The sequence below is a fragment of the Lagenorhynchus albirostris genome, chromosome 14 (assembly GCF_949774975.1).
Source record: "Lagenorhynchus albirostris chromosome 14, mLagAlb1.1, whole genome shotgun sequence".
Lineage (NCBI taxonomy): Eukaryota > Metazoa > Chordata > Mammalia > Artiodactyla > Delphinidae > Lagenorhynchus > Lagenorhynchus albirostris.
In genome coordinates, this window is record NC_083108.1 from 40,434,047 (window position 1) to 40,449,239 (window position 15,193).

At 36.9% G+C, this 15,193-nt stretch overlaps 1 protein-coding gene across 1 annotated transcript in view; it reads right to left on the minus strand.

Annotated features, from left to right (window-relative positions):
- The window catches only part of ASXL3 (ASXL transcriptional regulator 3), a 180,349-nt gene that overhangs the window by 133,543 nt on the left and 31,613 nt on the right, over positions 1-15,193 (minus strand). The window contains exon 2 of the mRNA XM_060121228.1: positions 14,920-15,002. Coding sequence (XP_059977211.1) covers positions 14,920-15,002 — 83 coding nt within the window. The remainder of the gene's footprint in view (positions 1-14,919; positions 15,003-15,193) is intronic.

Consider the following 15,193-nt stretch of genomic DNA (forward strand, 5'->3'; position numbering starts at 1 on the left):
GTGCAATGAGTATAAGAGTCTTCTCAAACCATCCCTTTTACAGGTATCAGCTAACAATGTCTATGAGTAATATATGTTCAGTCAAATAAATACCTGCTGAGATGTCTGCCATGATCTAGGAACTATACAGGATATACAAACATGAGTAAGATATGTCACTAACTGTCTTGGAATCCATACTTTAGTTGGGAGAAAAACATATAAACTAAAAGAACTGTGATAAAGATACATCAAAAACCACCCTTATAAAAGAAGGGACCATATTTCTGCCTGGGAATTGAGGGGAAAGTATCCAGGGGAAAAAATCTGCATCTCAAATAATGAATAGCTATTACGGTTGCAGTGATAGTAATAACCAACAGAAGCTAAGGCATTAGCATATATGTAATTTACAAAATCTTGGAAATCAGCTCACTACTCAAAAGTAAAATATATTCTATCCTATAGTATTTAGTTTACAGACAGCAAAACTATTTCAGTATAATGGAAAACTCCCAGTATAATATGAACATTCAATAAATACTAAAGTCAAAACTGTGAGAACCTTAATGACAGAAGCACACAAATAATGATGTAGATTTTCCCAGAAATTAATCATTTCCTACATATTTAAATACAGACCTCCTCAGAGACAGCAAAGTGGTTTTGTTTACTAAAGTCTCTTCTCCAAAATTTCATTTTGTGTATTTGAAGCTTCTCAATCAGATTTCAAACAAAATTTGGATGAGAGTACAAATACACAGGACTCTGAGACACATCGTTTTCCCTCAAAACATACAAATTAGATAATTAATAGGAGGCACTGTCAGGATATGACATTTTAACACACATAAGTTTGGAGAGTGGAAAGGCAGAAGAAATACTACACCTATACTGTACATTCAAAAGGCTAAAGTAACCCAAGTATGAGAGCTAGCTAGAGAAAGGCACCTTCCAAGTTACAAATAAGATCGTCCTCAAAGCATTTCATGGAATGAAAAACAATTTACCCACTGGTACATTGCAAATCAGGAAAATCCCTGATCCTAGAATCCCAAAATTAGTCATCGGCAGATATCATATTAAAAACAATTCAGGCTCTGCTTCATCAAGTAACAATGGTTTTAAATCTAACCACTGAATCTGAGTTAAGAACACAAACTAATTAGAATCCCTTTCCTAACTTCTCATAAAATTTTAGATTAAAGAGTATGTATTAAATCATATCATATACTTCTTATTGAAACGTGACTCTTTTGGCGTCAGTGTGCCGAAAGGCTGCTGTGGAATATCTTAGAATACAAATTTGACTTGATAAGCCATTCAATCTTGATTAATTTTTCCAAAGTCCTACTAATGCAACAAAGTGTGAAATCTCACGAATCAAGTATACAGTTGATGGTACATTTTTAAAATTATTTTTTCCTCATTTCAGCCCTACCATGCAGATAAAGAGCTATAATTTTCCCTATTTCACTGGAGAGAAAAGACAAAAAAAAAAAAAAGAAAGAAAGAAAAGAAAAGACTGAGTGACTTATCCAGGATAACATATTATGTTGGAACTAGAAACAGAGCTGGAATTCATATTTCCATTCAGAAAATATCATGAGCCTATTGCATAAAGGGCACCATGGGGAAGAGAAGATCAATGAGACATAAACTCTACCATTAAGGAAAGTGCAGTCGTATTGTAACAAGAGGAAATTTGAGACAGTTTATTAGATACAACAAAGGAACACACATATTATGTTATAAATGAATAGCAAGGATAAAATGATGAACTAAAGCTAGAGTTAAAGAACCCTTCACTGAGGAGGTGGTATATGACATTTGAATTGGCTTTGGAGTGGGTGGGAGAGGACAAGAAATAGTGAAGGTCATTAACAGGCTGAGTAGAGTCAGAGAGACTTGGAAATCTATGCTAATATTTGCATCAAGTTAAATATATAGGTATTTTCTCAAATGTCACAAAATTATAATACATATTTACCCTAAATCAAGCCTAAGCATGAGATTTAACTTAAAAATAGATACAGCAGAGGCTGGTAGTTATTCCCCAGTAACTACCTTTCCCTACCTCCCACTTTTTAGCTGGGAACCAGCCTCCTGCAACAGACTATACTCTCCAGCTTCTAGTTCAGCTAAGTGCAACTATGTATCTGGCCAATGGGACATGAGAAAAATGGCTGCACTCAAGGCTTAGAACGGAATATATCTAAAGAGGGACTGTGTCTGCCTCTTCTTCCACCTGCTGCTTGGAACATGGATTTGGTGGCAAGTCATGTTAGACCATGGGATGAGGACAAAATACTAGGGACAACAGAGCAACACGACAAAAGGACCCTGGCTCCTTGGATATCCTGATATAACAAAGCTATCTTATCATTCCTGGGACTCCCCACCTTCAGACTGCAATGTGAGAAATGAACTTTAATTTAACCACCTATTTTGGGACCCCATGACACCCATGCAAACCTATACACTAGCTTATGTAAACACCTATGCTATAAAATAAATACAAATCCCAAGTATATTCTTGGACCTCAATTCTCAGAACTTGAGAAAAAAAATCTGAAAATACTTCATGGCAAAGGATTTATTATAATCAGCAATATGCAGTTGTTGTAATAGGCTTTCAAATCTATTTTTAAATTTTAATCTATATGACAACCCTAAACAGGGGAAAGGTCAGAGATCAATATTATCATATTAAAGGTGAAGAATAAAACAGCAGATCAGGAATTCATTACAAAAAATCTTTGACAGCTCCAAATTGTATTGGGTTTCACTTTATTTAATCCATAAAATATTCATTACATATATTTCATACTATATTGATATACTGAAGATCCATTTATAAAGGAAAGTCAAATGAGTTATTAATGCCAGAAAAAGGAATCAGTAAATGAATACTAGATTTTTACTGTAAGTGCACACTAGTTGACAATGTTTTCATTTACCCATTGGACTTCTCAGGCCACTCAATTTTATTGTGATTACATTTAAATATTGCTGTTCATGTTTTTACAGAGAACAGAGGAAAATTTAATAAGTAAACATAAATTAAATATATTATCATGGTGTGAATGAAGAAACAGAGCAGGCTGCAAGAGTCCAGAGGGAAAATCTGAAAAGAGAAAATGGGGGCTGGATGGCCTGTGTGCATCAAATTGTCTGCAGGCGAATCTATTCGCCCTTGCTTCACAAATTACTCATATTACAGACATTCTAAAGAATAACTGGATTAAGCATATTCAATAAAGTGATCCATGGCACTGTGTCTTACTGAGCTCACTGGCTCTCTACATCAGCCCACAGAGGCAGGAATGCAAGGCAGCCACAACCCCTTCCCTTGTTATTCTCATAATCCTCCTTTGGGCAAGGTCTTGATGGCAACCAAAAGCCAACGAGGCCAGAACCAAGAACACTGGATAACCATCACAAGTACAAATTACAGTACAATCTCTCTTGCACCCCTAACTCCTGCCAAAATATGTACTATTGGAGGCAAATCAAACCAGATAATAAAGGGTGCCTGGATCAACGAAAACCCATCACTTCAGGAAAATCAATTGAAAGACATGTCTCTTCAAATAGTACCTTAGAATAGAAGATTTATCTACTTTTCTTCTCTTTTTATGGTTTGTCCTTCACTTACTACTGAGCTTTTGCACATTCTTTTGCACTTCTCAAATTCTGAAATGATCACCCTCTTCTAAGTTAAAGATGAGTCACATATTTACTAGCCATTCTTTAGACTATCCCACTAGCAACAACTTATTCCAAAAAATATTCATGAATGCCATTTTTCTACATTAGCAACCAGTAGGACACCCTCAACAAATGCAAATTAAGCAACAAATTGAAAACTAATCATTGTACAAATGTTGTATTTCACTCAGACTGGTTAGAGAGGAATGAAGTCATGGATTCAGCCTATCTGCAGTGGTCTGATGGAGAAAGTGCTCTACCCAGACATTTTACATCTGTCTTTTGTAAAAATAAGAAATAAAAATAAAAAGGAAAGAGTGGTATTCTTCTATCTCCCAGAGGAAATACAATGGACGGATGAGATGAGGAAGGATGGATAAGTGGTCATGATACAGATTACCAATAACAGTAAAGTTTATCTGATTATTCTCCGCTTAAGAAAATGTCCTAAAGAACACAGTAATGCTGGTTGGGATGCTACTTATCTGTTAATTTGTACCTTTTTTCCTTTCTCTAGATGCATATCTTAAAAACAGGACAATGTTAATAACTTAGCCTCCTCTACCCCCCACCTAAGCATCGTTTAATCAGTCTCATCTATTTTCATTCAGTTATTTCATAAAGGTAGTAACTGCCACTCTCTAAAACTGCCTTTTGTTAGCAATTAATGCTTTGACTGGTCACAGTTAGCCAGTTCCCCAGAAACAATCTATAAGTCCAATATCAACAACAAAACAGTGAGAGTCCTACAAAGTCCTTGGTTCTTCCATTACTGAAAGTATGTTTCCCACCCTTACAGCATCACCTTCTAAATAAAACAGTAAGAAGCTACAATTCAAATATATCTTGCTGCTATCCATAAGCCCAAATCTTCACTAAAGATCATCTTTCTCATGTTGGACAAGCAGAACAGTGAAAGTTTGGGAAAGGCTTTGTACCTTCCAAATCTGGGTTATGGAAATGGAATTTTTAAAAATATTTCAACCCTATTTACAAATAGGCTATAAATCGAGAGTCTCAACACACCTATCTAAAGGCTAGACTTTCATCTCAGTGAGTAATATATATATAGACAATCAACAGTTAGCCAGAAAAGCTGCTAAGGGGGTGGGGGAGTATTTATTCGATAGAATCATATAACCAATACTTTTAAAATCAAAATAGTATTAGGTTCAGGCTACAAATATTTCAAAAGGTTAAATGCAATTGATTCTGAATCAGACATCAAATCCCAGATATGTCACTTGCTAGCTGCATGAACTATCCCAAGTTACTTAATCTCATCTGCCTCAGTTTCCCTATCTGCAAAATGGTAAATACGATATCACTTTTTTAAAAAGATAATTCATGTAAAGTCCTTAGTATTGGGTCTAGCGTAAGTAAATGATAAAAAAAATAGGTATTCTTTTAATCAGCAGGCCCCCACTCATTAATCTGCTTGACATACTGCATAAAGCATGGTATCTCAGCACCAGGTGAAATAAATGACTGAAGACAAAGATCTGTGTCCCTAATCTTAATCAGCTTGTATTTGTGATGCAAAGACAACACTTCCTGTTATGTTAGAATATCATATATTCTATTAAGAATTCAAGAGAGAATTTAGAAAGTCCTAAGTTTAATTTTTTTAATAAAAATTAAAAAGCCATTATGTACTAGGCTGAAGACATACTCCACAGAGGAGAGGTTAAAAGACGTAAATGAATGACCCAGAGAAGGGTCTGGAACTACGCTGTTAAACCTTCAAAAGGAGGAACTTCACTTTACTCATCTATTAATCCAGCAGCTTCCACAGTCTCAAGAACATAGCATGTACTTAATAACTGTTAATGGAATGAAGACATGCCTTAAAGCTTCCACAAAACCCCCAGGACTTTACACAGTGAGCAAAAAGGAGGCACTTAATCGGTATTTAATTGATTAACTTCTACATGTCCACACTTGTTTTCCTTTCTCTGATGTTCTCTCATTTGACTAGTAAGCACCTGGGAAAAGCTCTACCCACACACCTGAGTACCCTGAACCTGGCCAGAAGATGGTTGCCAACAAACTGAAGAGAGAGCAGAGCCCAAACACAAGCCTTGTGCAGCACCTAAAACAGGACTTAACTTTTTTAAAAAAAGTTGATAAAAATCATCTGAATTTCAGACAGAATTATCTATTTGATTCTGCATAAGGCATCTCAGGAGGTGTAGGATAAATAGTCCTTAATTGTCCTGAAAGAGCTAGGGCTTATTCTTTAGGAATTATGCACTTGTAGCTTTTAGAAAACCTGGCTTAACAAAATGTCATATTTTTTTTTCCTCTGAGAACAAATCAACTATAAAAAGAAGTCCCCATGTCAGCATATCAACAGTTTTGCATTTGAATTATGTTGTCAAGTTCAAAGCAATGAAGTGAAACTTAAAATCATTTAGGCATGTGGCAATTAAGAGCACAAGCAATGAAATAAGGAGATAAGGAGAAAAACACCACCTAGAAAAAAAAATTAAATAATACCACCCCAGTTAAATGCCTATTTCTCCCCAAAGATCTTAACCTGCACAGGATACTTAGAAAGACTCACATACAATGTAATATTATATCCATTTCTGCTCCTATTCCTGCACTGAAATATTTATAGAGTGCTCAGTATTTCTGGAGTAAATTATACCTAGATCTCAATAAAGCTGAAATCACCTAAATTACCGTTTTTGTTCAATTATTTGGAAGGATGGAGAAAGGAAGCTTGACAGAATAAAAAGTTGTATTAAGAAATGGCCATTTCACAGCTATAATTGCATACCTTAGTGAATATTGATGCCTTGAGGGTTATACGCAGTCACCACAGCTATTTTTACCAAAGCCTTCAAATAAAATCCAAATCAATTTATGTTATGTGACTCTACACATTATATTTGGACACGAAACATAAGCCAAGTATTCTATTGGTTTATATGTTAGGAATAACATATGAAAACACGTATGAGGAGTATGTAAAAACAGAAGCACAGTACAGTGTTAAGCATATTGTTATGAATACCTTCTAAGTTGAATCAGATACTCAAAATTCTAGAAAAATTCTATGGTGTGCCACGAACTCTGGAAATGTAAAGGTCTAAATTCTTTTTTTAAAAAAAATATAGTTCCAAATTCCGAATCACTGTTGTAGACTGAATTTTTGTGTCTCCCCCACCCCAAGTCTTATGTTGAAGCCCTAGTGTGGCTATATTAGGAGATGGGATCTCTAAGGAAGGTATTAAGGTTGAAAGAGGTCCTAAGGATGGAGGCTTGATCTGATAGGTGGAGTATCCTTATAAAAAGAGACACTGAAGAGCTTTCTCTCTCTCTCTGCACATAAACACCCAGGAAAGCCCATGCGAGGACACAGTGAGAAGGTGGCTGTCTGCAAGCCAGGAAGAGAGGCCACAGCAGAAACCTATCCTGCCGGACACTGATCTAGGATTTCTAGCCTCCAGAACTAGAGAGAAATGTGAGAACATACACTTCTGGTGTTTAAGCCGCCCAGTGTATGATGATTTGTTATGGCAGCCTGCGCAGACTAACCAATCGCTGTTATTATAACTTCAAGCTGGGAACCAGGAGGAGTCCTATTGCAAATTTCGTACATTAGTTTGAGGCATTCTACCTGAAAAGCGCTCCCTCCCCATTCGGCAGTCCTTTTATGGAACAAAGTGAAAACTGCCAGCAGAGGGCGCAACACACACACACACACACACACACACACACACACACACACACACACACACACACACACACACACACACACACACACACACACACACACACACACACACACACACACACACTTCATGAATGTCTCATGGGCTCCACTTCTACTTTCCAAATTATGAAAAGATTATGGGGGAGATTCCACAGCAAAAGGCAAGTACAGTTGACCCCTGAGCAACATGGGAGTTAATTTGCATATAATTTATTGTCAGCCTTTCATATTTGTGGTTCCTCCATGTCTGCAGATTCATCCAACCACAGACTGTGTAGTACTGTAGGATTTACTATTGAAAAATATTCGTGTATAAGTGGACCCACAAATTTCAAAATCCCAAGTTGCTCAAGGGTCAGCTGTAGTCAACTGTGGCCCCAACATCAGATGCTTGACCACAAAGGCTTTCAAGTTGCCCAAGTCCAGGTTGATCAGGGTTGTGCTGAGGGGCTGAAATCTGACCTTGTAGGGTAATATTTCACACAATTATTTTCTAACTCAGAGAATGCTTTCACAGTAATATATCACCTTATCATCCCCTGAAGAATTACCTCAATCACTATGTCACTATAAAAAAAAGTAACTTTAAGTTTAAAAAAAGTTTAATTATGATACATCAGTTGCTTTTTAAACAATTAGTGATATCTATGTATAAATTATGAATACTTATTTAACCAGTTTTATACCATTTAATTTAAAACTAATTAATTATGCACAAAGCATATAATACTAACAAACAACATTTTAAGTGACATATTTTGGGAAGAACCAAATGTGTATAAAAATGACCAGATTAGAAATTCCAAATCTCATCTAAATGTAAGGTATAATGTATGCATTCACCATTCACATCATAAACCCTACATAATCAGAATATCATGCATTTATTCAGATACCATGTGACTAGGAAAAAAGTACATGCTTGATTTCCTCTAATTATATCCAAACATACAACTGACAATAGCTTTTGATTCATAGCTTATTAGGCACAATATATTCTCTGGGATATTTTGGACTATCAGTTAAAAAATGCTACTATAAATGGGGTAATGTTTGTTTGAGAAAAAAATAGATTTAAAAAGCGGGAGACCAGGTTTAAAGAGACCAGATAAGAAGATACTGCATTAATCTAGTTGAAAAATTTTAAGTGCAAAGAATAAATGGCAAAGAGTGGGGATTCAGAGAAAGAAAGATGTAGTTAGGACACAGAATTAACACTACACAAGAGCCAACTGGCCATGGGGGCGGGATGGGAGAAGAGAGTTAGGAATGACCCTGATTGAGATTTCTAATCTGAGCAATGACAAGTAAAAGTTTATGTCAACCAAGAGATAAATTATTCTAAAGGCTTGCTTACACACACTCATGTATACACACCTAATATACACACATAAATACATGCAGACTTGCTTACACACACTCATGTATACACACCTAATATCCACACATAAATACATGCAGATTCCCCTATAATTCTGGTTAATAACACCATTGTTTCATTCATCCCTCTCTAAGGATGAATCCCTCACACCATTTACACAATGAGAAAATTAGACGTTAGCAAATGGCAAGGATGACACCATGAGTTAACACTGTAATTCTAAAATGCCCCAACACAAACAAACGAGACCACAGTTTCAGCATGAAAGAAGCAATGGGAACATGGAGTCTGGAGATAAGAATTGATTTTGCAGTTGAAATTATTTGTGTTTCTTTCTTATCTTTAGACAAAACATTTCAGCAGCGAGAAAGAATCATCTCCTAAAGTGCTAATTAGAAACATAAATCTCACCAAGAGAAATGCCAAGAAATTTTATTGTTTGTCACTATACATGGTAATGGAATTTTCTGACAGTTTATCCCCCTAGAAAAATCTTTAACAAACCACAGTACAAAGTGGAGATCCTAATTTCAGCATATCATGACAGAGACTGCAAAACAGAAATCATGAAAGACCTTAAGACAAGTAGCTTAAAACACATTTATTCTAAGAATTACCAGGGGAATAAAAAGTTCTCATTGATACCGGCATAATTACAAAATCTTGGGTTGTCAAGTGCATGCTCCACATTGCAAAATCAAAACTATGTCAATGAATAATACCAAGCACGAGAGAGATTGTTTATAAGCCTTTTCAAATGTCCCTACTGTGATATGTAATTATAGATTGCTGCTCTCTAAATGGCCAATGAAATCTAACATATATTATTTTTAAAGTAAGGCATCTATAGTATTGTAAAAGTGTACCTTATAAATATTGCCCTGCCCCCAACCCAACAGAGGGTTTTTTAATTGCTCTGCGATATTTTGGCCTTTATTTCGTGACTGCCTCACCTCCATTAGAAAGCAATTTACCTATTATCAAGTAATATGACAACTATATCACAGTTCTTGCTACATTAATAACAGGTATCCTGTGATAATAATGCCCGGCACATAAGAAATTATCCCCACTGATAAATGGCTGCTCTGCTCTTGCTAGGTAAGTGCTACAGACCTCACTCCTTGACCTTGCTGCCCCGGGTGTGTCACTAAAACAGAGCACATATTTCTTTGAAAGCATCACTTTAAAAATTACATGAGCAGAGAAAAACATATCCTCAGGCATCAAAACTCCCTCAGTCCTCTTTGTAAAGGAATTATAACTTCTGAATAAGCAAACCAAAGACAGAAAGGCAGAATTAGGACAACCCCCAGAGTCCTTCGCTTTTTCTATGGACATATGTTTAATTACTGCAGACAAGGCTATAGTCTACAGTAGCACCCTCTCTCCCTGAGGAAGTGGGAATGTTTAGCCAAGCAGTCCAAACAGGCATATCAAATATCCATCCATAAAAGCCGCAGTCTGGAATATGCACATTTCTATCCTCTCTATGCAAGCAACACGGTTCTTTGATTGATTATAAGATTCTGATCATCTGAAAAGCCTTCCAAATAGCAGTGTCTTATCAGTCGTTGACAACTCATAAACACAAAGTAACAGAAGCCTGGAAATACTCAGAATCAGTAAAGCCAGTACAATATAGAGGGACCAGAATAAAATTATATTGACAAAAATCTTCTATCTTATTATATAGAAGGGAATTAAAACTTACCAAATATATTTTTATTAAAAAAATTTCTAGGAAATCATGCCATGCTCATATTATTAATGTTTTCCCAACAAAAGCCATATGTCCTTCTGACAATTTATTTTATCTATATACCTTTTTGTAAACCACACAGAGAGTACTTATTTCAGTCTGGCTTTTCCAAATAGAGTCTAATCATATACTACACATTTCATCAATAACTTGAAGAAGATACACAGAACATGATATAAAAAGCTGTCCTCGTTTTATCCTGTCTACATGAAAATTATGCAATTTAAAGTGTCACTGGAAAAGAGGAAAAGGTACCATAAAATGTCAAGAATTTTATCTCAGTCAAATAAATTAACAATATCACATATACTGAACACATTCAAATACTCATATCAGCTTTGCCAAAATTATTGGTTTAATTTTTATTGTAAGTTACAAGTTTAAACCAGAGGCACCTACAGTGTATGAAAACAGGCAACAGCACAATAACCTTCCTCAAGTTCGCAGCTAATCTGCCAGAGGCTATTGGCATGCATCTATTTAATGGAATTCCCACAAAGCTGGTAGATTCCTTTTGATTAAAACAATTAAAAATAGGATGAAAAATACAACTTGTAATGTTAAAAAGAAGCTTCTAACTCTAAATGCAAGACAAAAATCATCACTAAGGACCAGCAAGTTAACATCTTGAGGAAGATTATTTACTCAACAAATATTTACTGAGTAACTCCTGAGTGCCAGGAGTGTTGGGTACCCTGCCCTTAAGGAGCTCACAGACCAGTGGGAAGACAAACAAGGACAAATTTACAGTCCAGTGAGGTCAGTGTTACAGGAGATCTGCCTGACACACAGAATGAAGGGCCACCACCACCCCCCCAACCCAGTATTTGAAACAAATGGTGTTATTTTATTTTTTATTTTTTTGTGCGGTACGCGGGCCTCACTGTTGTGGCCTCTCCCGTTGCGGAGCACAGGCTCCGGACGCGCAGGCTCAGCGGCCATGGCTCACGGGCCTAGCCGCTCCGCGGCATGTGGGATCTTCCCGGACCAGGGCACGAACTCGTGTCCCCTGCATCAGCAGGCGGACTCTCAACCACTGCGCCACCAGGGAAGCCCCAAATGGTGTTATTTTAAAACAAATGGCATTGGAATGATGATGGATAAGGGGCCAGTCTTCTCTTTTCCAGAAATGCCAGGCACAGTGGTGGACTGTTTGGGGGAGGGCCACTAACATGACCTCTCATTCATAGAGACCACTGGAAGGTTATGGACACATCAGTAACTTTCACATTCACTCCCCTACAGTTAATCAGGCATATCTGAAAGCCTGCACATCTTGAAAAACACATCATTAATAAACATCTAGAAATGAAACAGCTACGTTTGACCTTATGATGATGGAATTTCTAAATGTAACTTTACTTAAGATACAGTTACACTGAATTTACTCAGCTACCATAAATACTTGGAAAACATTTAAGAATTTGGAAGGTAGCAAAAGAGTACATTAAGTAGACAAAATAAATGTCAGAATCTGCTCCCTAAAGCAATACACACAACAGGTAGGAAAGCTGAAACTCACTCAGAATCTACATACTACTTTTATTTTTTTACTTATTTTTTTATTAGGGTATAGTTGTTTTACAATGTTGTGTTAGTTTCTACTGTAGAGCGAAGTGGAATTCCCTGTGCTATACAGCAGGTTCTTATTAGTTATCTTTTTTTTTTTTTTTTTTTTTTTTTTTTTTTTTGCGGTACGCGGGCCTCTCACTGTTGTGGCCTCTCCCGTTGCGGAGCACAGGCTCCGGACGCGCAGGCTCAGCGGCCATGGCCCACAGGCCCAGCCGCTCCGCGGCATGCGGGATCCTCCCGGACCGGGGCACGAACCCATGTCCCCTGCATCGGCAGGCGGACTCCCAACCACTGTGCCACCAGGGAAGCCCTAGTTATCTATTTTATACATACTAGTGTATATACGTCAATCCCAATCTTCCAATTTATCCCACCCTCCCACTATTTTCATTTTAGAGATGAGTCTAATAAGCAAACTAGACAACAAGGGGAGAGTAGTCACAGATAATACCAGCCATAAGTAACTATCACAACTGACAGGAGGGAGAATTCAAAGAAACAGAAAGAAATGAGAACATAAAATGCATATTCCGGAGCCCTTTGCACAGACCTGATTTTACAGAGTAGAACTTAAAACAGAACTATGGTCTCTTTCTTTGCCTGGTCCCTTTCCTATTTAACTTGTGAATTCCTTGCAGGTACTTTCAATAGTCCTATACGGGTTCATCAGTACTTGTAACAACAAACATTTTTTTTTTCTTCACAGAAGGACACAGTAACGGGGGAGGGGATGAAGAGGGAGGGTTGTATTTAGAGGAATAGGGTATGTTTTCCTTTTCAATGTTCTTACTCTTTAAAGAAGCTGCTTTGTGTTTTGTTTGTTAACATATACTTAAAGCCCTTTAATATACCATTCTGGGAACACCAGCATCTTGAAAAAAATACGAAAAATGTTGTTACAATGATAAGTGTAATTAAGATGCTGTTCATGGCCATGGTACAGGGGTTTTATATCTCAAGGTACATAATAGCTGATAGTGGCCTAGTCACTCCTCTGGAGAAGAATATCATGATGAACAAACTTCAAATGTCTGCTTATAGGAGAAGCTTTTTATGCCTGCATTCTCAGGTTCCTCTGGCTCAGAGCCCACATCTGACAGGAGCTGAGATCTCTAGATTTTCACCCCATTTTTTTCTTTTGGCTGTCGCACAACCATTTCCAGTGCTTTCTAAATGGCATAAATATTTTCAGGGTTTCTGACAGGCAGTAAGGGGAAAATTAGTTTCCAGGTGTCCCCATTTTGTTCCCTAACTCCTCACACTGACGTCTGGCTTAGAAGCAAGGATCCCCTTGAATAGTGCTTAGGCTCTGTCGGCAACTTCCCTCCACAGTGTTACCTCCACGTTGTGGAGGAACAATGATTGCAAACAGGGTAGTTACATTAGCTCAGGCTCTTTCTTCAGAACAGGCAGAAACAGCCTCCAAAACAGAGATGGAAAACTGAGCCTAGGTATCCTCTACCCCACTAAATTGTGATGTTCATGGATCAAACTTGCAAGAGATGCATTTTAAACAGCTAGAAGCTGATGCGATTCACATGTTACAGTAATGGGAGTTACAGGTAATACCAATTTTTTAGGAAAAGTTGGCCGCGGGAGGACATTGATTTCTCTCAGCAGGTTCTATCTCAAGATCAGATTCAAAAGGTAACTCAGCAGATTGTATTTTCACCAAGCTGAGACCACTGCCTTCTCAATGGCTTATAGGTAGACAACTTCATACAATGAAAAAAAATTCACTCTATGTAACAAGGATGAGTAGATACACATGTGACAGCCCTATGGTTATTTTACCCTGTAACAAACTTTTTTTCCTCCTTGAGTAATATTTATATGACCCTAAACTGCTGGATAAAGCCAACACTGTAGCCAAAATTCATCACTAAATAAAAATAATCATCATAGATAAAATATAGTATATCCATACAATAAAATATTATTTGGCAACAAAAAGAAATGAAGTACTGATTCATGCTACCACATGGATGGACCTTGAAAACATGATGCTAAGTGAAAGAAGCCAGTCACAAAAGGCTACATAGCGTATAGCTCCAATTATATGAAATGTCCAGAACAGGCAAAACCACAGACATAAAAAGTACATTACTGGTTGCTAGGGGCTGGAGGGAATAGGGAATTGGGAGCGACTGCTAAGGGGTATGGGGTTCCATCTCAGGGTGATGAAAATGTTCTAAACTTAGATAGCAGTAATGACTGCACAGTTTTGTGAATATACTGAAAACCAACGAATTGTACATTTTCAAAGGGCTAATTTTATGGTATATGACTATCTCAATAAAACTGTTATTTTTTTAAGGACTCAATAATTGATTAATGATGCTCCAAGTAGAGTAATTCTAAATACGAGGACTGAATTTTCAACCACATTCGTTGGCACTTTGAATTTTATCAGAGTGAGCTCATCTTTTATCTTGCGATCTATCTATTAAGACTGTAAAACAGTTTCTCTTTCGCTACTCACTTTCAGAAACAAAAGTCTCCTCTTACAAGAAAGAGAAAGATGAGTAACTCCAATTAGAGGCTAATTCACACAATGCTGCTCTTTGTTAATGAAGGACACTCTGTATCAATCTGTCTAATTTATTAAGCAAACAGGTAGTTCCAAGGAAATCTTGGGTCACCCAAATATTTGGTAGTCACAAAAGAATCTGCAGGTAGTTACTTAATTCACAATCATCTACAACATGAAAATCTAGATACCCCTATTACTTTGCAATCAGTAGCAATTATTAATCAATGAAAACAGAAAATGTAAATATGAATACTGACCTTGTTTCTTTTAACCCTTCTTTCTGAATGACTTCCAATATCTGCTTTGCTGTCATTGGTGAGTTGGGGTGTTTTTCTAGTGCCTAAAAAAATAAAAATAAACGTAAGATTCCTAGATTACTGCATAGAAACATACAAGATGAAAATATGTGTGAACCATGCAATGTTTCCTTAAAATTTTAAACAGGCTGTTATGCCAAAATTAGGTTCCATCACACAGATCAGGTGTCCAAAGTGAGAACATAATTTTTTTTCTGGACATCTATGGTAATTT